The sequence below is a fragment of the Mustela nigripes genome, chromosome 12 (genome assembly GCF_022355385.1).
Source record: "Mustela nigripes isolate SB6536 chromosome 12, MUSNIG.SB6536, whole genome shotgun sequence".
Taxonomy (NCBI): domain Eukaryota; kingdom Metazoa; phylum Chordata; class Mammalia; order Carnivora; family Mustelidae; genus Mustela; species Mustela nigripes.
This window is the reverse complement of record NC_081568.1, coordinates 133,330,146-133,358,017: the sequence shown is the minus strand read 5'-3', so window position 1 is coordinate 133,358,017 and position 27,872 is coordinate 133,330,146. Positions and strand designations below refer to the sequence as shown.

The 27,872-nt window shown below is 45.4% G+C and overlaps 1 protein-coding gene across 4 annotated transcripts in view; it reads left to right on the top strand.

Moving 5' to 3' along the window:
- MCC (MCC regulator of WNT signaling pathway) overlaps window positions 1-27,872 on the top strand; it is a 436,925-nt gene that overhangs the window by 313,393 nt on the left and 95,660 nt on the right. For all 4 annotated transcript variants that reach the window (XM_059418381.1, XM_059418382.1, XM_059418383.1 and 1 more), the window contains 2 exons: window positions 9,574-9,687; window positions 24,034-24,176. In XM_059418381.1, coding sequence (XP_059274364.1) covers window positions 9,574-9,687; window positions 24,034-24,176 — 257 coding nt within the window. The remainder of the gene's footprint in view (window positions 1-9,573; window positions 9,688-24,033; window positions 24,177-27,872) is intronic.

The following is a 27,872-nucleotide window of genomic DNA, read 5'->3' as shown; positions in this document are numbered from 1 at the left end:
AGCGGGATTTAATTGTTACACCTTCATCTCCTTCACGGTGTGTCATTAAGATGCAACACACCTTGAAATTTAAGTGGGTGCTACCAGTTTATTGCAGTGTCTTTATTTTGTCAGTGTTTTCTTTCCAAACATCCTTGTATATGCATGTAATTTTGGTTTCCCTTGAAAACAACACTACAAAAAGTAAGAATTGGTCTGCAAAAAATATTAAGCGACTTACTCTTACCGGCAACCATTGCACTATATTTATATAATAAATTAAAAAATAAAAGCTTTAAGATTTTTAAAAAATTTATCATTTGTTTCCCACCAAAGATCTCCTCATATTACTGAACCAGACTAGTAGTATGGAAGCACAGAAACAGAAACATCATTTCTCAAGTAGAACATGTCCAGTTGCTCAAGTGGTAGTGATATTTACAGACTGAGCAAGTGATGTTGGTAGAGCATGACCACATGTGCCATCTCACACGAATTTGACATGAACTTGATAGGGCGTGCCTACACCTGCCATGTTGTTGTGATTCCTTGTAGACCCGACATGATTCTTCTCCAGTGTCTCCTCCTGGGTCTGTACCTGATTTTGTCACCAGTTTTCATCCAAATCCACTGGGGGATGGGGAGATTCTGCTTTTGTTTCTTGGCCAGGAATCGCTGGGTCCTGAAAGTCGTGAGAAGACTCAGTGAGGAACAGTCAACCACACACGCCATGATAGTGAGAAAGAGGAGAGAGCTCAGTTTTTTGTTGTTGTTTTGAAGATCAGTTAAACTAAACTTTCTTCCCATGTTCAGTTTTTTAGCTTTTCCTCTACACTGCAGTATTTTCCTCTTTACCTTTTAGGGTGTGGAAATTGCTGGAGATTAATTTTTCTCTGATAACTTCCTGGGTCTGATATCAGCTGAGTTGTCTAATGTTTCTCAGTGTTGGAAGTTTTAAAGAATTAATGCCCTTTTCCCATGCTAATGTTGCAATTCTGCCCTACCTTTTAAAAAAAGAACCCTCTGTCAGAGACCTCATCTTCTCAACAGTTTCATGGGGATCTGGGAGGATCTCAGAAGGGTTTTGATAGTCCCTTGCAAAGCATGAGGCATGACGGGCTCTGGAATTAGACCGGGACTTTCATTCTGGCTCTGCCACTTCCTAGTTTGACAAGGTGCCGAACTTCGAAGCCTCAATTTTGACCTCTTTAAACTGGGGTTAACAACTGTGCATACTTGATAGGGCTATGTGAAGAATGATGGAGAAAGTGCATGTTACATGCTTAACGTAGCAACTTGCACATAGTAAGTACCCACATGTTAGCTAATATTATTTCCAGTAAAAATTATGATATGACTTATTTTTACAGGACCTTACGTTCCTGAAGGGGGTGGGATTGAGGATCCTCTTCAAAGCTGGGATGGCCAGTCTTAGACACCTCCACTGTTTTTTTTTTTAAGATTTTATTTATTTATTTGACAGACAGAGACCACAAGTAGGCAGAGAGGCAGGCAGAGAGAGAGAAAGAGGGATGAAGCAGGCTCCCTGCTGAGCAGAAAGCCCCATGCGGGGCTCCATCCCAGGACCTTGGGATCATGACCTGAGCCTAAGGCAGAGGCTTTAACCCACTGAGCCACCCAGGCGCCCCAGACCCCTCCACTTTTTGAGCGCCATCTTCCTGACCACTTATTTGAGGCAGAGAAAGAGTGACTTAAGTGTGGTTGCCTCCATGGTCTGCACCCGGGCCCTGCTTTTGACTGGGTCCCATCTCCTGTGTCAAACACCTTGGATGGGGTCGGTTTTTCTTGTAAGAGTGCTGTTCTCACGCCACCACGTTGAAGAGGACTTAAATGCCATTTTCAACAACTGAATTTCAGCAGAGGTTTAAAAAGTAACCTGGGCCACTGATCTCTCAATGAAATTATCAGGTAAAATGAAAGACAAAAGGCTGATGCTTTCTGAGTTGATGTAGGGCAGCAAAAATTGATTTGCATGCAGTGAGCAATCTTGCAGATGATATTTAATGAGTTTTACGTTTCAAGGCCATGAGCAACCTTTCTCAAAGTTACTACACAGCAGGTGCCCCTAGCTGGAGTTCTGGCAAGAAATAGGAATGTTTCAGCCCTGGAAGCCACTGAACAGGCCTAACTGTGTCCATTTGGAAGGGAACACGACCCTTTTGCCAGGGATTTTGTTCTTTGTGTATCTGAATTAGAGCATCCGGGATGTGGGAAGTCTTGGAGTGGAAGCTGAATGAGGCTGCTTTGTCGTGTGCAGATGTCTCCTGCTATTTCCAAGGCTGGGACTCGGATATGCACACTTTTTCACTACCCGGGAGCTCCTGGATTGCCATATGGGAGAGTAGGAAGCCTCAGGACGGGGAATGAGGAAATCTGGATTTGATGAGCCTTGTTTCTCTGGGTCTGTTTCATTTTTTTACAGTGAGGGAATTGGACTAGATAGTCTCAATTCCCCTCACCAGCAGGAAGATTATGTGTGATTCTGAGTGCTCTGTCAGTTTCTAGGAGAAAGATCTTTGCTGATCAATTTTATGTATCATGAAGCTTCCTCATATAGTGGGCTCTAGCAGCTCCTTTCTGGGACTAGTGGGCAAATAAAGTACGCAAAGCTCCAGACCTCAGGGTGGGGCCTGTGCAAGCGAATGTGCCGGGAATACACGCTTATAGGTTTAAACCAGAAGAATCTTAGCGACCATCTGGTACAAATCCTTCTCAGAAGGATGAAAGAGCACAGGAAGTTAAAGAGATTTCCCCCAGACTCAGAGCTGAGCTGACTACCAGCCCCAAGTGTTATCACTGCTGCCAGAGGGCTCCCCCTGCTCCTCCCATCCATGGAGATCCTGACCCTGCTTCTCCCCCATCCCTGTCCCTGCCAAAGCATGCATTTGATCTCTAACCTCACATCCACCTGCCCAGGTCTGTGCGCATGCGCACACATATGCATCCCACAAGCAAGAGAGAAGAGTGGTGAAGTCTGCATTAGCAGCTCTGCTATGTTTTATCAGTTTTCTGCCCCTGGTTGATTTCCTGCCCTGCTCTATGCCTGGGTTTCTTCATTTGCAGGAAGGAGGTAGTAATACCCGTCTCAGAGCATTGTGGTGAGGATTAAATGAGATACTGCATGAAATTAACTTAGCCCAAGCCCCAGTTCCCATTAAACATTCAGCAGATGGTAGCTATTAATATTATGCTTTCTACTGTTACTATCAAGTTGTCTGGAATTTTCAGAATATTCCTAGACGTTGGCATTGGGGTTTTGGCACCGCCTTTCTTCTGCAGGACTCTGCCGCTGATCCAGTCTGGTAATATAGAGAAAACAGTGCAGAATCCGTCAAGAAGGTGTGTGTTCAGGAAAGTCGTGCCTGTTTCTTGCTCTTCCATGAAGAAAACAGCTCACTCCCTGAAAGAAGTTGGCACTACCTGTTGTCATCTCTCAAACCTGAGCAGAAACTGGGTGTACCTTGTATTTGGATGGCATGCATCTCTGTTAGGACAGAATGGTAATTCCTCTCATCACACGGTGGGAAGGAAGTAGAGGTACTCTGGCAGCAAATGACTGCCAGAGCAAGTAAGAAAGAGAGTAAGCACGGTTCGCCCTGGACAAGCTTATCTGCCGCTAATGTGGGGAAGGCCAGCTCTGCCATCACACCATTTGTGCCCGCATGGTGCCTGTTTCTGGTTGGAGATTCTGGGAATGAATCCATTCCCCTGTCTTAAGTGTGACTGTGGAAGTCTTTGGCCCCTTTGAAGACAGTGCTATTCCAGAGCAGACTGAAGTTCCAGAGAGACGAGTTGGAATGGTGGGCTTAGAATTTGGCAGCCTAGGTTCAGGCCCTAGATGCCCTTCACAACCACCGTCTTGGGGTAAAGTACTTGCCCGTCTGCTGACGGGAAATCCTAGCTTCCTGTAGGCCACGGGGCTGGCGTGGAATGGTGGAGGTGCAATGGGCTGATGCAGGGGAGAGTGCGATGCCGACTGGACGGTGTGGGCACGTGTTCATTGTCATTGCCACTGGTAGCAAGATGGAGAAGCCCTTTATAGCCGGAAATACACCGTGGTGTCTGGGGCACTCATCTGAGTCACTGGGCTGCTGGCTTAAAAGGCATCTCAGGAAGTGTGAAGCCCTTTGTCTCGTGGCTCAGGTGTACTGGGAGAAACATCTATCCATGTAGCCCAGGAGAGGCCATCCCAAAGGCACTGCTGGCTTCTCAGCCAGGCCCCTGGCAGCTGGACCCCTTATCTGTCCCAGACTGAGTGAGCCTGTTCTGACAGACAGTTGAACAGTGAAATATTAGTGAGTAGTGTTTCATCCAAAAATAACAACCATTTTGACAGCCACCTTGCAGTCAAAATTCCAGGTGGTTTAGTTTCATTTGGACACACACTGTAAAATGAATGTGAGGCCAGTCTCCAAGCAGCCTGGGGACTTTGTGCCTCCGATCTCCAGAGTGATGAGGTAAGTGTGGATTTATGGCCTTCATGCACGAGACCCACATTTGTTTAGGAAGTGTCACTGTCCCATCCCAACCTTGCTTAGGCCTTGGGTGAAAATTGCACAGAGATGTAAGAGCCTTGGCAGTCAGCCCTTTAAGATAAACCTTAGGACGTCAGCAGAATCAGACGGACCAGCTCTGGTCTCCCACTTCCATGCTGATACCCACCAGGAAGGAAGCTGTTCTGAGACATGACTGGCTTGCTCACTCGCTTGAATGTCCCACTCACTAGCTCTGATGGGGCTTCTTCTAAGAAGGCTATTGACTTGAATCTCGTTGACTTAAGCCTTGACTGGGAAAGAGAACATGGGCTTTTGTTGAATGCTTCCCGGGTTCCAGACACCTAGCGAGTTATAGTATCTGCGTGGTCTCATTTATCTCTGTAGCAGCCTGTGACAAAGTGATTAAATTAGCCATCTAAAGACCAGTCTCCCGCAAGTGGCTTAAATGAGATTTGAAGCCAGGCATATATGATTCTTTACAAAGTAGGGTTGGATCAACTTCATTTACCAGAGTACCTCAACATAAGAGGCCTATACAGTGGAGGTCTGTTGCTGGCTATTCTGTTCCAGGAGTCTGACGCCAACAGTCCAAAGCTGGCAGGGTGACTCTACAAACTTGCTAGGGCTCGGGCAAGTTTTGACCCTTTAGAGTGTGGAGCTCACCTTTATGAAGGAGAGTGGCTGCTTGAGCTCCAGCCATCACATAATGTACCAAGCAGCAAGGATGGAGGAAGAGAAAAGGGGAATGACTTCTTTGGATGTTTTCCTAGAACTCCCATATAGTATTTCTACTTACATCTCATTGGCCAGAACTTGGTCTCCAGCTGCAGAGGGAGAGCTAGGAACTAGGATGGTTCAGCCGAGCAGTAGTGATATGACCGGCTAAAAACTAGGCTCTTGTCGCAGAGCACAAAGAGAAAAATGAGTTGGAGGGGCGCCTGGGTGGCTCAGTGGGTTAAATGTCTGCCTTTGACTCAGGTCATGATCCCAGGATCAAGACCTACAGGAGGCTCCCTGCTCAGTAAGGAGCCTGCTTCTCCCTCTGCCAGCTGCTCCCCTGCATGTGCTCTTTCTCTGTGTCAAATAAACAAATAAATAAAATCTTTAAAAAAAATAAATAGGATGCTGGCACAGACTCCAAGCATCATATATACTTTTTCTCTTTGGTTAGTGAAACATCTTCTTTTCATGGTTCTTTATGGGTCATATATCTGAGGTTCTGGCTCAAGTCAGAGACCATTTCCAAAACGAGGAAATAAGTAAAGAGATCTCAAAAATGGGTATACAGGGCGCCTGGGTGGCTCAGTGGTTAAAGCCTCTGCCTTCGGCTCAGGTCATGATCTCAGGGTCCTGGGATCAAGTCCCGCATCGGGAGTGGGGGGGGGGGTGCGTCTCTGCTCAGCAGGGAGCCTGCCTCCTCCTCCTGTCTCTCTCTGCCTGCCTCTCTGCCTACTTGTGATCTGTCCGCCACCCCCCAAAAAAAAAAATCTTAAAAAAAATGGGTATACCTATAATTTTCCTGTTACAGATATTTAACCATATTAGTTGCTTTGGTAAGTTTCTCTTTTCAGATTTAAGTCCACTGTTACTCTTGTTAAAAATTTACCCCAAAGACCTCTGTCCTTCTTATCTTTTAATACTTGCCTTGACAGGGCACAGGGTGTGTCCTAATACTTGGAGTGTTGCGCTCACACTCCCCAGGCTTTGAATTCCCAGGGCTACCACAGGTCTGCCAGAATGAGGGGGAGCGAAACCCACAAAGAAGGGAGGTCAAGCTAGCTTTTGATTACTGGATTACTAATGGGGGAACTTCTCGTGAGAACTTAGCACACCTCTCATGATCAGTCATCAGGTAGGAAGGGGGTGCCGTCAGCCCCCATTCCTCAGCAACATGTCTTGTGACTCGCCTGCTTTGCCCACTCTACTTCTCAACTTCCGATGTTAGTTTCTGCTGAATGACTGTCAGCAACATACAGGAACATGTGTATATTCTACCCTCCCCTTTTCTTTGAGTTTTATCTTCTATCAGAAGAGCTAGTAGATAGAGAAAAAGGTGCAGCAAGGAAGGGAAAAGGCCCTGTATAGTTTTATGCCACAGCCCTATATGTGTAGAAAGTAGAGTCACAACTCTTTGTTTCTTAATACAAAGCCTCTTTAAACACACACACACACACACACACACACACACACACACACACAAATAAACAGAAAAGCTTAAAAAAAAAGTACTCAAAATGTCCCCCCAGAGATCTAAAACCATCCAGAGGCCACCACTAAAATGTTAGAATGCCCTCTCTCTGGCTTAGTTTTCTGTTACATTTTTATTTTTTCTGCAATCAGAGGGAAATAGTTTAAGTAAAAATTTCTCCCTGCATACAACATGAGAATTGCTGGCAGATACACCATCATACAGTAGGGGGAAGGGCCGTGGTGGACTTGGTGCTAGCGCTGAGCAACCCACGGGACCTTGAGTGAGCAGGTCAATCTCTGGGTTTCAGGTCCTCGCCTGCTCACCTGCAAAGGTGGAATGAGCGATGTCCAGTGCCCAGGGCCCTTTCCCCACTCAAACAACTATGACTATGACCCACAAGAGAGTCTACGAAACTTAGGCGGACTCTTGTGGTTTCTTAATTTAGAGGTCGTGAAAAGGCTCCAGAATGTGTCATTGCCATAAACCCCTAAATCTTGACTCTTCTCTAGGACAAGGGTCCGTCACCTGCCTAGATTCTTCAGTGATTCGGGACTCTGGGAAGGTGAAGGACGACCGGTCTGTTCTCATTTTATGGACAGGCATCTTCCATCCAGGAGAGTGAAGACTTGCCCCAAATACACATCTTTGGGATCTTCCTGGCAATCTGGAAGGCCCAAAGGTGTTCTCTGTTCCAGGCTGGGTCCTCTCCCCAGTAGTGATGATCCATCCTGGACCCTCTCTGCCATGCGCTATGATGGAAATAACGACTCTGAGTGTCTCCCCTTCGGTTCAGTTTATGATGTTAGTGTGAAGTCTAGAGCTTCCTGCATCAGCTTTGCCTTCCTAATTCTCCCCCAAGTCCTTCCCCCACTGGAAGTCGGAGGGAAATGTAAGAGAGAGGAGGCGTGTCTGGGCTTAGCGTTGGGATCTTCGTTTCTCCTCCTGTATTTCTTTAGGAACATTTCAGCTTTATATGAATTTCATCCTTCTGGCCAGAGGAGAGGTGGTAAAGCCTCTCTCAAGACTTGACATCATGTCTAACAGACCACAATGTCTGACACTGAAGGAGACTCTTCAGAAGGACAGTTCAGAGGCAAGAGGGGGATACCCAGCTGTCTGAGGAAGGAGTGAATTTGTGACCCTCTCCACCCGACTGGAAGCAGAATGGCCTCAAAAGACTATCATGGGAGGGGCGCCTGGGTGGCTCAGTGGGTTAAGCCTCTGCCTCCGGCTCAGGTCATGATCCCAGTGTCTGGGGATCAAGCCCTGCATCGGGCTCTCTGCTCAGCAGGGAGCCTGCTTCCCCTTCTCTCTGTCTCTACCTGCCTCTCTGCCTGTTTGTGATCTCTGTCTGTCAAATAAATAAACAAAATCTTAAAAAAAAAAAGACTACAATGGGACCACCGTGGTATTTGTGCTGAGAATTCCTCGCACAAAACCTTGTATCTGAAACCCAGAGTGACCTTTTCTGAGCAGCCCTAGCCCTACATGAGAAGGCAAATACCGCCAGATTGCCTGACATTTCCTTTTTTAAATTTCAGGCATTCCTGATTTCAGATGAGCTATTGATCTGTTGGTTTGCAGCCCTGATGCAATGAAGCAAAGTCACGGTCGCTGCCATTATCGTCTAACATAAACAACTGCTTTGAAAGCCCAAACCCTGCCCTGGGTCTCCTTCTCCCTTCCTCCTACTCACACCCCAACAAGCCTCCCAGCTTACATGCAGTTGCAGAAAAGCATTTTCTAAACCTGCAATTAAAATCTTCAAAGTTGAACTGTGGTCCATCCTACCACATCCATCTTTAAAGATCACATTTATTTGTCTACTCCTTACTTTAATCCCTCTTGGCAGAAACTACTAAAAACCTGTCAGGGAGGGAGGGTTTGTTCTGATCCTAATCAGTCACCCAAATGGAGTGTGGAATTTGGCTAGGGAATGGTCTACACTTCCCCCATTGGAGCTGCCGGTGAAGACAGATGAGAAGCAGTGACTCAGAAGACAAAGAAGGTTGAAGGGTGCTACTCTGGGACCTGAGTGTTGAGCTCCGTCCATCGCCCCGAACAGCCACAAAGGCTCCTGGGGTAGCTTTGGTGCTGCCAAAGCTCAGTATTTGGGCTCAGAAGTTGGGCACATTGAGATCCTAGGGGTGCAGGGTGTCCTTGTTACTGTGTTGAACAACTTCCCTTGTAGCTCCAGTTAACCTGAGCTAGTTGGCTGGGGAAGGGGATCTGGAGGGATTCTTTGTGTGTCTTCTCCGAGCATCATTTATCAGAGTTCTTGTTCTGTTCCTGCAAGAGGGCCTGCTAGCCCAGAAGCAGCATGTGGGCAATGTAGTGTGTCTGGAGGACAATGAGGAAAGATGAGCTGGCAAGGAAATAAAGGACCGACTTTATGGGGAGACCATCTGACCAAAAATGAGCTTGCCCGGTTTTTCTTAAACTCGGCCCCGTGATCTGTCTGTACACGCAGCAGGATGGGTCACAGAGTTGCCATGTCCAACCTTCATATGTTCCAAAGTAAGTTCAAAGGTGATCTGGTTCTCCTTCTTTCTTGCGGCTCGGGTTGAGAATCAGGCAACCCCACACCCTCAATGAATCGCACCCTTGCTGAGTAACAGAGGGAAAGCCCTCAGAGGGAGGAGCTTTGCTCTCTATTCTGATGGGACCCCCGAAATTAGGTCCCGCTGCCCACATGTGAGTTCTCTCCCTGTTACGTTTACGGTGACCACCATATAACCCGGCTTGCCTGCCCGACACCTGATTTAATAGCACCCACTGGAGTTGCGGCATTTTTTTTTTTTTTAATATGATCACACTAATTACAGGGAAGGAACGAGTTTCTGCCAAAGGATCTAACCTTGTGCTCCTTTCCTTCTGTCACCACAGCTCCACTTGGCAGCCCTGGCATCACTCAAGGGAGATATAGTGGAACTTAATAAACGTCTGCAGCAAACGGAGCGGGAACGAGACCTTCTGGAAAAGAAATTAGCCAAGGCACAGGTAAGGGATCTGGAGAGGTTTTTTATTTTTTTTTAAGCTCTTATATTTTTTTATTTAAAGATATAACCTAGATTGAGGAATTCCAGCAGATCGAGTTACGGGGTAATGAGCAAACGTTCTCAGAAGCCCTGTCCAGGTCAGGAAGTAGAACTTGCCAGCCATCCCAGCAGCCCCTCCTTATGTCCCCTCCTAGTCGCGCCCTCCCTCCCACCAAGGTCACCACCACCGTGACTTTTATAGTCCTATTTCCTGTCTCTTTACCCTATATCCCTAAAGTTTATATATCCCTAGAGAGTGAAGTTTAGTCTTGCTCATTAGAAACTCTGGGTTTCCTTCGAATCTCTTAATTTATAGGTTCGGCTTCCACTCTTGGTTTGCTTTTTAGTTAATCTGTTAGAAACTTGCCATTTGACCTGTGGAGTTCCCTACAGTCTGCATGTTGCTCGTTAGACACTCACCGTACAGCTCACTGCACCCCTCTATCCCCTCTAGCTCCTGTGAAACAGCAGGTGGACCCAGAGGCTCGGCGAAATTCAGGTCTGGTCCCTTTGGCCAGACAGTAGGGGGTGTTTGTTGTTTCAACAGCAGGCAATATAGGGTCTGCTTGTCTCGTTTTCTATGATGTGAGCAGCTGTTGATACTCAACGCCTTTGTTCATCCGTTCATTGAATTATTAGGACTTAGAAATACGGTGATATTTCAGTTCTGCCATTTCTCATTAATTGGAATGCTTTTATAGAGACATCTCCCATCATCTGTGATTTGGTGGAACAATGGTTCATCGAGGAAAAGCAAAATCTCTCATCTTTCTATTAACATTTTTCAAGAAAACAAACTCTGATCCTCTGAAGTTGCCCAATAATTAAAAATATATATAATTAGGGGCGCCTGGGTGGCTTAGTGTGTTAAGCCACTGTCTTCGGCTCAGGTCATGATCTCAGGGTCCTGGGATCGAGTCCCGCATCGGGCTCTCTGCTCAGCAGGGAGCCTGCTTCCTCCTCTCTCTCTGCCTGCCTCTCTGCCTACTTGTGATCTCTCTGTCAAATAAATAAATAAATAAATAATCTTAAAAAAAAATATATATATATATATAAATAAAATTAAGAAATTATAGATTTAAACATATTTGGGTTTTCATTCCACCATAACTGTTTTCGTTACAGATACTCAAATTGTATTATCTTTGGCCAGTATGAGCCTCTTCAGGTTGGCTCTGGAGTCTTTTGACGTGAGTCCAGGCTCAAATAGTACGGTTTTTTTCCCCCAAATGAGGTAGTAACCATCCTCTGAGTAACTCTTACTTCTCTGAGCAGAGAGTAGTATCTTCAGACCACAGTCTGAGTGCTAAGAGTGCTTATGGCTTCTAGGTCAGTCTTTGTTTCCAGGCCCCTTTTCTAGATGTAGCCAGGAAATTCTTTATTTTCTTATTTGTTTACATATGCATGTATGTATAACTTTTCAGATAGAATACGCTAGGAGTTCATACGAATAGCTGCAATTTAAATTCCGACTACAGCATACTTTATACCTAGCTTCTTCTGTATTTTATCTGAATCTCCTTTCTTTCACGTGAAGAATCCTAGTTCTTACTGCTACAGAGGACGATTGAATGAAAATACTCCATGATTACTTGCTTCATCCCATATTACGTGCAGTATCAGGATAATATTACTATTGCCATCACAGATACAGTTCCTGAGAAGAATGTAATTTTTTATTGTTGCATTACACGCTGTGCACTCCCCCAGTTATTTGCTAAGTTGTCTTCCTTCCACCTGCCTGGCCATCTGGCCATTGCAACTCACACTCTCCCCCTCTTGTCCTCATTTAGGCTTCTCTACGTACCTGTATGTTTAGTGTTTACCGGGGTCCCTACGTCAGCGTTCCTCATTTATTCGTTTATTGCCTGAAGTGGATTTTCTAGGCGATTCGTCAGGGAGAACTCGGGATCGTCTTCACCAAGTTCTTGCTCATTATTAACAGTATGTCTGTTCTCTTTGCCCTTCATACTTGAAAGACATTGCGGCTGGATAGAAAACCCTTGGCCAGTCTTTTTTCTTTTCTTGAATATATTCCCTTCTTCTCTTTGGGTGTAGAGTGCTGCTCCCAAAGTCTGATAATAGAGCCTCACGGACATGTACTCTAGATGTCCATAACATGTCTTGTCTTGTCTTTTTTCCTTTTCTTTTCTTTCTTTCTGTCTGTCTGTCTAGTAATTTTACTAGAGTAACTTTTCTTTAAAAGACTTTATTTTTAAGTAATCTCTACACCCAGTGTGGGGCTGAAACTCACAACCCCGAGATCAGGAGCACATGCTCCACCGACTGATCCAGCCAGGTGCTCCTAGTAGAGTAACTCTTGATCTGAGTCATTCTGGTTGGATATGCTCAAGTTTGCTGTGTATCCTTTTATCTCTTTTAATCTTTTAATTTCAGGGATGTGTAAAAAAACTACAGTGTTTAATATCCGTTCTCTTGTTTTGATTTTCTTCTTCAGGGATGCTTACTATTCGTATGTTAGATCTTTTTTGCCTGTTTTCGGTATTTCACTATCTACCTCCTGTCTCTCCCTGTTTACTTGGTTTTTCCTATGGTTCATCTTCTGTTTCTTTTGGGGCATTATATGCTGTGTTTATTTCTCCCTGTGTGCCTTCTAGTTTAGTTTGTATTCCTGAAATGCATTTTTTAAAAAAGATTTTATTTATTTATTTGACATAGAGAGAGATCACAAGTAGGCAGAGAGGCAGGCAGAGAGAGGAGGAAGCAGGCTCACTGCTGAGCAGAGAGCCCGATGCGGGGCTCAATCCCAGGACCCTGAGATCGTGACCCAAGCTGAAGGCAGAGGCTTAACCCCCTGAGCCACCCAGGCACCCCCTGAAATGCATTTTTATTTCTAATTTTTCCCTGTGTTCTTTTACTATATGAGTTTTCTAATTCTGCGTTATGTTCTTTAATGTCTTATGTCATTTCGTTTCCTTAAGGTCTTTCAGCTTATTTTGAAATAGTAGGCTTTGTCTGGGCTTTTGGGGGGTGGGATATTCCATTTTGTGGCGTGCTTTCATAGCATATAGGGAGATATTCTCTTTTTTCCTTCCTTCTTATAACTTTGTATGGAATTTGACCTGAGGACTTCTCCATTTTTCAGTTTTTTATGAAAAAATAGTTTCCTTGAACTTTTAGGAGGCCCGGTTTAAGAAGGTTTTATAAGTTCTTAAAGCTTAGTCTTCCGTTGTTTTCATTTTGTCAAAAATATGATCGCCTGCTTTCAGACACTTCCTGGCTCTGTTCCCCTCATCTACTTCTATCTGGATCTATTCTTTCCTTTGTCTCGGTCACTCCGTCTTGTTCAATCCTGATCCCACCGTCAGCAGTTTTTCCCCCTGGAAGCGAATCCTGAGGCCAATCTTGAGAGTTCTCAGGGACGAGCTGCTTTGGGTCTTCCAGATCTTGTTGGGACCCCTTCCCCCATTTTCTCTCGGCTCAGGCAGGATACCTCCTAGTTTTAGCCACTCCTTTCCAGTTGGTGCCCTTCACTTTCCTGTGGGTACTGACTGTTTATGTTGGGGTTTTCCAGTTCCCGAGTCCACCAGCCTTACTGCTTCTTGCTGCTTCTGTCCACTCAGACACCCTTTCAAGCTTGTGGATAGTGTGGGTTTGTCCTTGCTTGTATTTTGTAGTTCGAGAGAATACCTTGTCTTAAGCATTTGGTTCTGTTGAGTAAGGTGTTCTGTTTTGTTTTTAAAGATTTTTATTTATTTGACAGACAGAGATCACAAGTAGGCAGAGAGGCAGGCAGAGGGCGGTGGGAGGGAAGCAGGCTCCACACTGAGAAGAGAGCCCGATGCGGGGCTCGATCCCAGGACCCTGGGATCATGACCCGAGGCGAAGGCAGAGGCTTTAACCCACTGAGCCGTCCAGGCGCCCCTAAGGTGTTCTGTTTTTATGTGAGAATTCAGAGAGCTCTAAAAACCAGGCTGCCACAGCCCTTGGTCTAGATGACCTGTGGAAAGTTTTGAAAACTCAGGTCTCATAATTGTAGATTGTTTGAATAGAGAGGAAAGACCCTTTATACTTGAGATCATCTACTTCCACATTTGTCAGGCATATCCCAGAGAGGTTAACTTGCTTACCCAAGGTCAAATGAATAGCTTGGTGCCAGAGCCAAGACAAGATCTGCAGTGTTCTTTTCTCATATAGGCTATTATACAGACAAAATCTTTCAGTTTTTACTTGGATGAAAACTTACAATATTTTCCTTCTATTATAAAAGTAATAAAAATGTGATAGGAAAAGCTGGAAAGGCAGCAATATGATGTTTCAGTAGTGGGCTTTGGTGAATTACAACATTTTTTAATGCTTTTTTTTTTTTTTTTTTGGTTTTGTTTCACACGGGTTTTTTTTATTTTTTTAAAGTGATTATTTTTGTATTAATGATAAATATAAAACAGTGTTAGGTGAGTTTTCTGATTTGCAACCATCAAAGGTTAATAGTTCTTAACAATGAGAATTTTTTTTAAAGATTTTATTTCTTTGAGAGAGAAAGAGAGAGAGCACCAGTAAGAAGGAGAGGGAGAAGGGAGAAGCAGGCTCCCTCCCAAGCAGGGAACCCGACACAGGGCTCTATCTCAGGACCCTGGGATCCTGACCTGAGCCAAAGGCAGATGCTTAACAGACTGAGCGACCCAGGTGCCCCTGTGAGAATTTTTTTTTTTTTTAAAGATTTTATTTATCCATCTGACAGAGAGAGAGAGATCACAAGTAGGCAGAGAGTCAGGCAGAGAGAGAGAGAAGCAGGCTCCCCGCTGAGCAGAGAGCCTAACACGGGGCTCGATCCCAGGACACTGAGATCATGACCTGAGTGAGCCGAAGGCATCGGCTTAACCCACTGAGCCACCCAGGCACCCCCTGTGAGAATATTTTTAAGAGGAAAGAAATTGTGAAAGCTCTTAACTAAAAGCTGGCATGTACTATAGTCTTGGATATATATATATATATATATATATATTTAGTGTTGGATTTTTAAAAGATGACCAGGAGGGTATTTATTAAAATTTTAAGCCTTCAAGGACAGAGCAACTTATGACAGAGGATGGTGGAAGATAATGGAAAACTTTTTCTGTGCCGTGTCAAGGATTGAGTCAGTTCTCTTTTAACTTATTGTCAAGACATTCTTATGTAATAATGTTTGGTGGCTCTTTACATCATAGTGGCATTCATTGACTCCATTCCATTTGCATTCTTATATTAAATATACTTAAAGATTACTCTCTGTTCCTTTCAGTGGAGACATCTTTCCAGTGCAGATACTGGGACCCAGGGGAGAGAACATGGGGGTCGGGAGGAAGGTCAGACTTAGCAGTCTCATACCTTTTACAAAGATGAGATTTATGCAAGAAAAAATAAGAACAATGAAATGGCAATGCCAGGCTTCCTGTGTGAGTGATTCATGTTTGAAGCTTGACCAGATTGTGGAAGAGCAAATTCATGCATAAATTTATGCTCTGTGGCTTTAGAGAGTTTCACCAGCTCTCTAAATATTACAGAGCTATGATTAACCTAAAATGTGAATGGTGGCTGTCTTTGTCAGAAATAGTCAAAAAGAGCTTCAACATCTGTTGAGTAATTATTGATGGTGACACTGGGACTAACTGAATAATAATAATAAAAAAAGTTCATTATACATAGTCATAAGGTCAACCTGCCAGTAGAGTTTTAAGAATAGCTATGGAAAGGGAAAAGCTGAATAAAGGAGCCTAGATCAGCATGATGAGGAAGGTAGAGCGCTTCTCTGTTCATTTTCTTTCTTTTTTTTTTTTTTTTTAAAGATTTTATTTATTTGACAGAGATCACAAGTAGGCAGAGAGAGAGAAAGGAGGAAGCAGGCTCCCTGCTGAGCAGAGAGCCCGATGCGGGACTCGATCCCAGGACCCTGAGATCATGACCTGAGCCAAAGGCAGCGGCTTAACCCACTGAGCCACCCAGGTGCCCCTCTGTCCATTTTCTATTGCTGTGTAATAAGTCACCACAAAATTACTGGCTTAACACATTTATCAGCTCACAACTTCTGTGCATCAGGAACTCAGGTATGGCGGTAACAGGATCCTCTATGTGTTTGCCATCGAGGTGTTGCCAGAACTGAGTGCTCATCTAAAGCTCACCTATGGAAGAGTCCACTTGCCCATGTCCTTGACAGAATTTATTACTTTGTGCATGTAGGATCCATGACAGTTTGCCTTTTCAGGCCATCAATGCAGAGAAAGATTCTAGAATAAGGCTGCTGGTCAGACAGAATCTTACCTAATGTCCTGGGAGTGACATCCCATCACCTTTGTCACATGGCACTAGTTAGAAGCCGGTCACAGGTCCCACCCAGGCTCACTGAGAGGGTATCACACAGAGGAGATACAGGGATCATTGGGGGGCATTTCAGAGGCCGCCCATCTCACTGTCCTGGGGGATTTGATCAGCAGCACCACTGTTAGCGTGTAGCAGTGGTGAGAATCACCACACTTCTTTAACTCTGTTTTGTGCCAGGCGGTGTGACAAGCATCCTGTTTGCTTTATCTCAGGGAGTTCTCATAATGCCCTCTTGTGCAGATACCGTTAGCAGGGCTGTTTGACAAGTGAAGAAAGAGAGATTTGGGGAATTTGAGTATCTTGCTGAAGATTATGAGGCTAGAAAGTACCAAGAGTTAGAATTTGCATCCAGGTTTCATGGGAATCCACAGCTGTACTAATCCTGTATTGTCATTTAGGCTGTCCGGGCTGCCCTTAGCATCTAGAGGGGTTCCCAAAGTGGGTGGAGCATGACGCACAGGTCCTTTTGGTTTAAACTTCCCTATCATCCCCATCAAACAGGTGCACAGACACATGCATGCACCAACATTAAACAGCCTGGTGGGAAACTGGCAGAGATCCTATATGCTACTGGTTCGATGCTTTCGGCATATTTGCTATTTATTGAGGACCAACAGTTTTACATTGCTGCATTTTTTTTAAGGGCTGTAGAATGATAAATCTCAAACAAGCTTATGAATCTATGACTCCCCACAAAATCAGTCAGTAGTAATACAAAACGCTTTCTATTTCTTTCTTTTTTTAAGATTTTATTTATTTGACAGAGATCACAAGCAGGCAGAGAGAGAGGAAGGGAAGCAGGCTCCCCGCTGAGCAGAGAGCCCGATGCGGGGCTCGATCCCAGGACCCTGAGATCATGACCTGAGCCGAAGGCAGAGGCTTTGACCCACTGAGCCACCCAGGCGCCCCAAGAACGCTTTCTATTTCTAAGCTCTCTATCTTTGGATAGCAAAGCTTCTGAATTTTCTACCTCTTGGCTTTTAGGAAGAAAACATAAATACTTTTCATTAGATGTCATGGAGAGAGCACTTTCTTGGTGCTTTCTCATTGTATGAGATACTTAAAGGTACAGTTTGGCTGTGTTCTTTTGGTCAAGAATGTCCTCCATTTCTTCCTTCCTTGTTTCTACTTTTCTTTGGAAAATTGCACTAGTTGTTATCCTCATCAAGGAAACCCCGAGTAATATTGCTGAGACCAATTCAGTGCGACCCTGAGAAAGTAGCATGACTTCTTTGCATATTTTACAAGGGGGTGGTGCTGACCCCCTTCACCAGGATGGTTGAGAGGGTTAACAGATTAATGATGGCTTTGCATTTTTCAGGAATGGAATTCATAATGCTCTTAGGTTTGACAGCTGAGACTAATGTGATGATTAAAGATCCGTGGCCTCTGTGGAGTAAGATAAAACCCAGTGAAGAACATTAATAAAACCAGAAAGCTCCTTAGCATTGCCACTTTACACAGGGTTTTTCCAAGAGCTCAGGTTCTCAGACCAGTCTGTCTCGAGGCTGACTCATGGCTTCATCCCAGGATTGCACCAAGAGTGGAGATATTCTTGGTGGCTGGAAAGATACGGCTTGTTTTTATTACACATTTTTGCATACAGGCAATGTCACCGACTTATGTGGCTAGACATAGGTATTTATATAGATTTTAAAGTTGCTTCCTCATCATGATAGCTGAAACCTAGAGAAAATGCTCTGAGTATACATAAGTCCCAGATGAAAGTCGGGAAAAAAATTTTTTTCCTCCTATCCGATCCCAGTCTTTTTTTTCTTTGCCTTTCACATTGACTGTTTGTAGTTGTGGGAGAAATCCTAGTGATTCTGACCTCCAGAAATTCATGGCAGGCAAGAAGCTGCAACAACAGGCTTGCTTTCTTTGCTAAAATATAGGATCAGTCAAAAACTGAATATAGGCTGGGAGAAGGAAGAGTCCTGGATGCGATTCCCTGTGATAAGAGGAAAAAAGTGGCAGCGTGTTGTTTGAGACCATTTCTTATTTTGTTCAGCTGAAATTTTATGGGGTATTTCGGTATGGTGAGGAGAAGAATTTCATCCCTCACTTGTAAGTTTTGCTGGAAGACGCTACCACTTCTCCCTGTTAAGAAAGTTGTCGCTGAATAATTGACTTTGGCAGCTAAAGCTGGCTTGATGGGTACCAGAGGGACCTAGAATTCCCTGTCTTAAAACCCCTTGTGTCTACTTTTACATTTCAGTTCTCCAAGGGGCTGAGGAGAGAGTTGTCTGGGTTTCTTACATTCACCTGGTATGGGAAGGCATAATATTTGTGTTTCCTGGAGTTTCCTGGAGGTGGATCAGGGAAGGAGGCCAAGGAGGGTAACTCTGCTGTCCTTGGAGATATTTTTTTTTTTTTTAATATTTTATTTATTTATTTGACAGAGAGAGATCACAAGTAGGCAGAGAGGCAGGCAGAGAGAGCGGAGGAAGCAGGCTCCCCGCTGAGCAGAGAGCCCCATGCAGGGCTCGATCCCAGATCCCTGAGATCATGACCTGAGCCGAAGGCAGCGGCTTAACCCACTGAGCCACCCAGGTGCCCCTGTCCCTGGAGATCTTAAGGCATATTGCATGGGGACAAGCCCACAGGTCAAGGAACTGGGAGGGAGTAGGGGGGAGAAGATGGTGGCTACAACAGCGTCTACCCTTTGATGGTGTAAACACGAATCAGACGGTTTCTCAGAGAGTTCTGCTTGTTGCCTAGGATATAACAAATCGGTCACTTTACATTTTGTTTTCATCTGTAAAATGTTGTATCATCAGAATATGCCCAAATAAATAACTCCCAAACCACCTCAACGACTTAACGTATCAGAGATTTAGTTCTTGTTTCTTGCTAGGAGCTCGGTAGGACTGGCAGGAAACTGTCACGAATTGTCCTCTACCAGCCTCCTAAGCTGATGGGGCTTCTACTGTCTGGAACATTGCCAGCATCCATGGCCAGGGAAGGGAATGTAGCAAATCCTGAAGGAGCCTTAAAGGCTTCTAGGCATAAGTGACATAACTTCACTCATACCTCATTGGCTGAAATAAGTCACATGGTCACATCTAGCTTCAAGGGGGGAGAGAAAATATCACTGTGCATGGATGGAGGTGAACCAGAGTCTTGAGGAATATCCCTGTTGTCTATCAGGGGTGCTGCTGCTTACAAGGCACACACCCTACATGACGGTCCTGCCAGAGACCCCTGTGTGTACCAGAGAGAAACGAACACCATTGCAGGAAGGGTTAATGAATTATGCGAAGAGTGAACATCTCCCCCCCCCCCCCCCAAAGGGATTTATTTATTTATTTGTTTGTTTGTTTGTTTGACAGAGATCACAAGTAGGCAGAGAGGCAGGCAGAGAGAGAGGAAGGGAAGCAGGCACCCTGCTAAGCAGAGATCCCAATGTGGGGCTCAATCCCAGGACCCTGAGATCATGACCTGAGCCGAAGGCAGAGGCTTAACCCACTGAGCCACCCAGGTGTCCCCATCTATCGCTTTTTAATGTGTATATAAAGTACCTCGACTTGTAACTTAAAAGTCAAGAAATGTGTACAAGCATGAAGGAGTAATCTAGAAGTCCTACTCCTTTATCCTGTTTAGCTGTCATTGTTGTAGTACCGTCTGGATTGAGGCTTTACGGGGCTATGTGCCCAGAGGTGACTCGTAGATGGAGGTGTGGTATTCAGCCTGACCCAGCCTGTGCCCCTGGGAAACAGAACACTCAAAACCACTTGCCCTCCCAAGCTAAACAAGGCTCTCACCGGTCATGAAAACTCAGGGTGGTGAGAGGCGTGGGTCAGTCACCGGACCGGCGTGTGCTCATAAAATCGGGCAAGACTGGAATGGACAGTCCTGCAGCTGCGGGAGCTGGCCCGCGCAGGAACGCACCGATCACGTGCAGAATGGCTCTGTCTGTCCTGGGTCCCACCACTCATCTCCCACTTTTCCTGCACTGAGGTGCCCCTTTCCCAGGGTTGGTCTTGTGCAGTTCAGTGGGAGCTGTTGAACAAGGGTGTTCTGTTGGGTTTTTCGGGCTCCGGCAGGTAATGGCTTGTTTTCTTCTGCCCCGTTGCTTCACCCCGCCCCGCCCCACCCTGCAGCATGGAGGTCCGGGCTTCAGCCATCTTTGTCTGGGTCCCACCAGTGTGTGCAGAATGGGTAAAGTGTTCAATGTGAAACCTCAAGGGGATGTTGATTTGTACGGATGAGCCTTTTGGGCAATATCTTCTCAAGCCATCCATTCTCCTTAAGGCTGGGCGTTTCGATAATTATTTTCCAGTGTTCTCTTTTCCCTGTGTGAAGGATCCCCAGGGTACCATTCTACCATCTCTCCTCCTGCCACCCCCATTTCTGCCCATGTTTCTTATTCTCCAGCAGAGAATTCCAGCTGGAAGCTGTGACTGCCGTTCCCTTTGGAGGACATGTCCTAGTGATCCCCACTCTGTAGCACTCAGCCTCGTATCTTAAATGTTATGGGAAATCAAGCTGTATCTATTATTTTTAGGAAGAATTAAATTATAGAGGCTTTCCACTATTTTAGGAAACCATACTTATGGCAAAAATATAGGAACATAAACCAGATATCTTTGCCTTCAGCTAAGAACTTTTCTTCCTCCGATTCAGTCTTATTGCTACTCCCAAATGAACCCCTAGTTCCAAATATACATTATGAGTCTTTTGTCTCCTTTTAGCTACAAGTGCTGTTCTGTCTGAATCATCAGGCTTCCTGTTGTCTCTTGTTCATACTCTCATACCCTCCAGGCAGACTTCCCAGTTACAGGCAGGGGCAAAGGAGGTACAGTACCAGATAGCACGCTCTCGTTATCTGGGCATCGGCCATCTGCTCTCCCGGCAACCTGGGCACCCCAGCCCCCGCAGCCTGGATCTTGCCTGTTAGGCAGCTCTCAAGAGTCACCAGGGGTGTCTGGAGTTGTCTTGGTGATTATCAGTAGTAGATTGTGTGCCATTTTATTGTGTGAATATTGGCACACCTCCATTTTAACATGAATTTTGTAGTTTCTGGTCTGCCGTGGTGGTGGTGGTGGTGGTGGTGGTGGTGGTGGACTGTTGACTTCCAAAGACTATAAAGGAGGAACTGTATGTGGGGAATTAAAGGAGAGTGAGAGGGGCACCTGGGTGGCTCAGTCAGTTAAGCATCTGCCTTCCGCTTAGGCTGTGATCCCTGTGTCCTGGAATCAAGCCCCAGTTGGGCTCCCAGCTCAGTGGGGAGTCTGCTTCTTCCTTTGCCTCTCCCCCTGCTGGTGCTTATTCACACACTTTCTCTCTCTCAAACAAATACAAATCTTTAAAAAAAAAAAAAAAAAAAAAAAAGATAAAGGACAGTGAGAGCTGTTGAGTATGTAAAGGGAAGCATTTCACAGTGGTTTTTTTTTTTTAATTAAAATTAAAATTAAAATTAAAATTTATTTGTCAGACACAGGCAGGGGGAGCAGCAGGCAGAGGGAGAAGCAGGTTCCACACTGAGCAAGGATCGCAATGCAAGACTCGATCCCAGGGCCCTGGGATCATGGCCTGAGCTGAAGGCAGATGCTTAACCGAGTGAGCCAGGCAGGCGCCCCATTTCTCAGTGATCTGTAGCCCTAGAGAGCTGAATATGGAAAACCAAAGAGGAGGAGCCAACAAGAGTGCAGTGTAGTAGGAGTCACAGCATAAATGAGATTCAGGTCAGGCTGGGCAGTATCTTGTAATTATCTTAAGATCTAAAACTGGAGGTCTTCATAAGAGTGCCAGCTATACTGACACATGAACATACTGCACATGCACGCGTACACACACACACACACACACACACACAATTTGAAGGTGGGAATAAAGCGTAATAGCTAAAGCTCATAGATATTTTGCAGGAATGCAGAGAAACAGTATTCAGCTGTGAGTGTGCTCCAGAGAAATATGACCTTTCTCACTGATACATGCTATCTCTGACACATTGTCATTTTGTGGGCTTGTGTTGTTCCCTGTAAAATATGATGGATCATGGATGAAAAGGCATAACTTCATGGAAAGAGTATCTGTGGCCTGTTGGGGTTTTGATCTGTTTAGGAAAGCTTCCCTGTAGATGTGACTTTATCCTTGCCTCAGTTGCCACATACTTCTAGTTGTGTTCGACCTCGAGGGCTGTTATCTGATGTTGCAGTTTGTCCCTGAGAACAGAAGTTGCCATCACTGTGTCTTTGAAAGCAGCCAGCTCAGGAAGGTCTGGGATACAGTCTCCACCACCTCCTTGCTTCCAGTCTTGTTCCTGGAGTTCTGAGCAACCCCCAGGACGTTACTGCGTTAATACACATCAAGGTGGTTTGTAGGTGTGGTCTCCACCGTGACCTGTACCACCATATTGCGCAGACTTACTTGCTGCATACGTCTGTCCGTAGGGAGTGGGGCTTAGTGTGGTGTTGTGCTCATCTCGGAAGGCCTTCGTCCTGTAGCTTCTGGGTTATGCCGCCATAGGAAGCAACAGATTTAGGGTGGGAGGAGGACGTTGGACCTGGTGGGTGAGAAGTCTTACCCTTGCCTGGCTGCTACCAGCCCTGAGAATGCAAAGCTGGCAAGTACGTATGACTCTTGGCATTAGGAAAACCTCACTAAAATGAAATTAAAATTCCTCTGCTGGACAGGAAATTAATCAGGGCTGAATGCAGTAGACAGGGATAGAAGTTGGATCCTTTGTTCCATCACTGATGAGTTTTATTGTTATGCAAATGAGACTCGAGGCACAGTGGCTAGTGGGGCATTGAGGAGGACACAGAGAAGTGAAGGAGAGGAACAGGTTCCCTAGGATTTAAACTCTAGCTATGAACATGTTTTTCTAGCATCTGCTGCCTCTGAGACCATCAAATGCTGAGCAAGGGAAGCACCTCAGTTTCTCCTGTCATTGTTTCTGCAAAGTGGTCTCCTTGTAGGTGTGATATATTGCAATTGATTCATTCCATAACACTACTAGATCACCCACAGTGAGGCAAGCCGTTTACCAGGTGTTTGGGCTCAATCATGAAAACATCTTGTTCTTGCCTTCCCAGAGTTCATAGTCTGGTAGAAAAGGAAATTGGAAAGAATGAAGTCTACAGATACACCAGCCAGATAAGAAATGTTGTCATACCACTTAGGATTATATGGTTGAAAGTGGCTGAAACATACCCCGGCAATGTCAACAAAAAGGGAATGAACTAAAAATACATTAATTTTCATTAAAAAAATTAACATTAAAAAACAAACAAAAGGGACGCCTGGGTGGCTCAGTTGGTTGGACGACTGCCTTCGGCTCAGGTCATGATCCTGGATTCCCGGGATCGAGTCCCGCATCGGGCTCCCAGCTCCATGGGGAGTCTGCTTCTCTCTCTGACCTTCTCCTCGCTCATGCTCTCTCTCACTGTCTCTCTCTCAAATAAATAAATGAAATATTTAAAAACAAAACAAAACAAAAACCAAAAAAAAAGGAATGCATTGGTACAAAGAGAACTAAACAGCGGGAAACATGGCGGGAAAGCTCTGGGATATAGATGTCAGGAACGAAAGGACAGTCTTTTCAGGCCCCTCAGTCAAGTGAGCTTACTCCAGGCAATCTTAAGTCCATTCATTCAAGATTCACATTCCCAAAAGAAGGTAACTGATGGCTCCAGCTCGGACACTTGCCTTCTTCTTGGTGAGGGAAATGAAAGAGACTTGGATAATGCCACAGAGATTGTGAGTAATGGCAGACAGGCTTTCTCCCAAAGACAGAATGAATGCTACAAAGGCGAAGGCTTTTTGTCCACAGGGGTGGGAGCCAAGGGGGTGGGGCAGGCAGGAGATGCCTTCTAAAATTCAGCTGCTGTTGTGGCTTCTGGGATTCCGGGCCAATGGGCGGGTCTGTGTTTATTTGGAGCATGCTCAACGTTGAGGTTGTGGTGGTTCGAGACCATAAAATTTAGCATCACTCCCCCATTGGCGCATCCACTCATTGGCACTTCTGCTGTTCTCTTGATCCCAGTGTGAGCAGTCCCACCTCATGAGAGAACATGAGGACGTCCAGGAGAGGACGACGCTTCGGTACGAGGAGCGCATCACGGAACTCCACAGCATCATTGCTGAGCTCAATAAGAAGATAGACCGTTTGCAAGGCACCACCATCAGGTAGTGAGCTCCCAGATGCAGGTTTCTCTCTGCCCCTCTGGGCTCCAAGCTGGCTCTTGGAGCTGAAGTGGTCCCGATGGGTAATGATGATGTTTTATTTGCGGCTAAGACTTTTACAGTTGATATCTACTCCTGTCTCTTCACCTTGTTAACCATGCCCTTTCCCCTCCACTATTCGGTTCTCTTTTGGAATCGTCATGAGGGCTCCCCTGGAAGGCAGCCAGGGTGGGAGTTGTAATCCTCCATTTACCGATAAGAGTGTGGAATTGCAAGTGGGTGAAATGATTTTTTAGCGAGTTCTGAAGGACGCCCCTCCATCTCCCTCCCAGTATCCCTGTCACCTCTTGAATCTACTCGATGTGCAAACTGTGTGCCTCCCTTGGGAATTTTGAGAGATCTATCAGTGTGGCTTAGGACTAAGGAGTATGTCTGCTTCTAGATAATGTAACATCTTGAGCTCACTTGAAGTTGATTTACCAACATGGATGTGGCCTCTTGCAAGCTCGGGTGGGGAACAAGATTGGATACATCATTTTACTGGCACGAAGTCTGGGGCTTAAAAATATTAAGGGATTTGGGGCACCTGGGTGGCTGAGTGGTCAAAGCCTCTGCTTTGGCTCAGGTCCTGATCCCAGGGTCCTGAGATTGAGCCCCACATCGGGCTCTCTGCTCAGCGGGGAGCCTGCTTCCCTTCCTCTCTCTCTGTCTACTTGTGATCTCTGCCTATCAAATAAATAAATAAAATCTTAAAAAATATATTAAGGGATTACTTTGAAGTTCTAGTTAGAGGATAGAGGTGGAGTTAGTACCCACGGTCTCTCTGCTTTTACTTAATATTCTTTCCATGAAAGTGACTCCTGGGGGTCCTGCCTTCCTTAGCAATCACTTAACCCCTAAGGCTCCTGCATGCAGTTCTGAATGGGTGTGTCTGCCCTGCTGTGCAGAGGAGGGGGTTCGCTATGAGCTACTTAGCCAAGGACGAGAACTTTCATCTCCCTGCCTGTCCTCAGAGAACAGCCCTGAAGAAAGCAAATGGTTGTCCTCCACCTTTATGAAGAAAGAGGGATTTGCCCACTGAATGTCTGTCCAAGCTGCAATCAGGGCAGTTGTAGAGACCATTACTTTAAACTCTCCCTCCAGAAGTCCCGAGTTAGAAGAAGCTTTGGGTGGTTTTGTTCCAAGTCTGAGAGAGTAATGACAGGGCTATCTGATGAGGGTACTGATGGGCCTCTGGTTTTTCCGGGTAAAATCATGGAAAACTTTGCACTGACTGGAGCCACACAAGAAATCCCATATTCCAATTTAGAACCTCAAGGCCTTTAAATTGTATCCCGGTCTTCAGAGTGATTGTGGGTTAGAAACGCATGAGCAGAGGAGAATTTTCAGACCAAAGAAATGATTATGGCAGATTTAAAGGAGGCTGACAGAGTACATTGGCAAATTTGTAATTTCCACTAAAACATGTTGCACTTTGCAACACTTGAGAAGGTGAGGGCAAATGGACTAAGTGAGTTGTGAAAAAAAGCATCACACATCACCTGGAAAACTCAATTTCGGGATGTTTAAATTAAGTATAATGGCCAAACAGCTTCATGTTAAAATATAGTGAGCTTCTTGACTGTAAACATTTATTGGTGCCTCTTATTTAAAGTGAGATTGTGTCTGTGCAGATGTCACATTAAATTCTGCCAGTTTTCATTATGTAAATGAGCTGCCCCTCCTTGAAGGGAATTCCTGCAGGCTACGCAGACATGGGGGTCAGGAGGACAGGGCTTTTCTGGTCCCCTGAGCTCCTCAGCTAAGGGGTGTCTCCTGCCCCCTGCATTCCAGGAAACTGGTTTGCCCTCAGGTCCTGAGATGCTTGCTAGACTTAGTGAAGCAGGAGCCAGGTACCTCGGAGGAACTCCCAAAGGCCCTCGAAGATCCAGGATGTAGAAAGTGGAGAGTCACACTAGTCAGGCACAATGCTGGTCCTGACAGTTTCTTGTCACTTTGGCTTGGGCCCGAGTTAGGAATTTATTGGAAGTGCTGAAAAATCATTAGTATGGGAATAGAGTATGTAAGCTGCTATGATCTATCCATATGTAAGCAACACTACATTGCTTAAGTAAAAAATAATCTCATAGTTGTAAACTTTCATCTCAAGTTGCAATCAGAATGGGGACCTTCTGTGGCCACCCTAGAACACACTCTCTCATATCCTGTAGCCACAGGGCTAAGGCAGCCAAGAATCAGACACTGCAGGGGGCTGAACTCCAATGTACGTTGAAATCCCAGCCACATCAGATCTCTTAGATGAAGATGAAGCATTGATAGGAAAAGAAGAAATGGTGAGAATTTGAATCTAGACACCCGGGTAGGTTTCTATGAATCGAAATACCTAGAGCCTACAAACCCCCATCCTGCAGAAGCACTCCCCCTCCCTGTCTGATAAAGCTAGTCTTACTTTGCTTGGAGACTCTGTAAGCAATCTCATCCCAGGTAGGGGGTGCCAGATGTATACACTCATGGCCAGGTCCCTCAGGAATAAAGATTGCTAATTATTTCACTCGGTGAAGAACTCTAACCAACTAAGATGCTGGCCAAACACAAAAGAAATAGGGACTTCCGAGTGAAAGAAGAAAGTTAGCAACACCAACCATAGCCTTAGGGCCAGTTGTAGAAAAGATGGCTAGCCTATGCTTATTTTGGTGCTTATTTGCGTATATATGCAATTTCTTTTTTTTTCCCCCTCTTCTTAATTTCTCCTGTTACACAAGGCGATCTGGTTTTGGTGAAACTTATCTATGGATCAGGTTAGCTGGCATCTAGGAGGATTTGCCACTGAGCTAGAAGAGCAGTGGGTGCCTGACGTTGGAGACAATAACTGATGGGACTTGGGGTCTCCCCCTTTGGTGAGAAGGTGAGTCCCCTCCCATTTGAATGAGGGATGGTTACAGAAGCTTAGGGTCATGGCTGTTGCCATTTGGAAATTTCAGTGTGTGTGAGAGGTTGTATGTGGTTGTTGAGTAGCCAAAGAGCGTGGCCTATGACATGTCATCTAACATCTGGTACCATCTCCACCCCTTCTTTCTGCTCTCCCCAGAATCAGAGAGGGCTGGACCCGTGGGACTCCTTCCCAGATTGCCTAAATAGCTGGGTTTTGGGGATGATTTTGGTTCTGCCGGTGAGGTGCCTTTGAATGGGTTTGGAAAGCAGAAGGCAGGTGGGAGCCGTTGTTCCTCAGGCCATGATGGTGGCAGCGGACATAGAGACTTTTGTGGGCATGAGGTCCTGTACCTTAGAGCCAGGAGCTGTGGGCAGGTGTGAAGGAGTGGCAGTTTGCTGACCTTTGGGGGGTCCACACCTGTGATGGCAAATGTCCCAGGTCCCGGTCGCCTGTACCCACACTTCTCTGGTCCTTCCAACAGTCAAGCAAGCCTGGAACTGCCTAAATTGAATCTCTTCTACTTGAAATATCCAGTGTAGTTTATGTTCCTGACTGAGCCCTGCCTAATGCATCCTAAATCCCATCTCCTGGGAATAAACACTGAACATTTTGTATATATGGCCTCCTAAAAAATTTTATTCATGAATATTTTAAATAAATTGGATCACATAGCAGACAATGTTTTGTAATGCAGGCTTTTTAACGTAACTACATGGTATGAGTGGCTTCTTTTAATGTTCATCTGACTTGGGGAGATTATATAATGG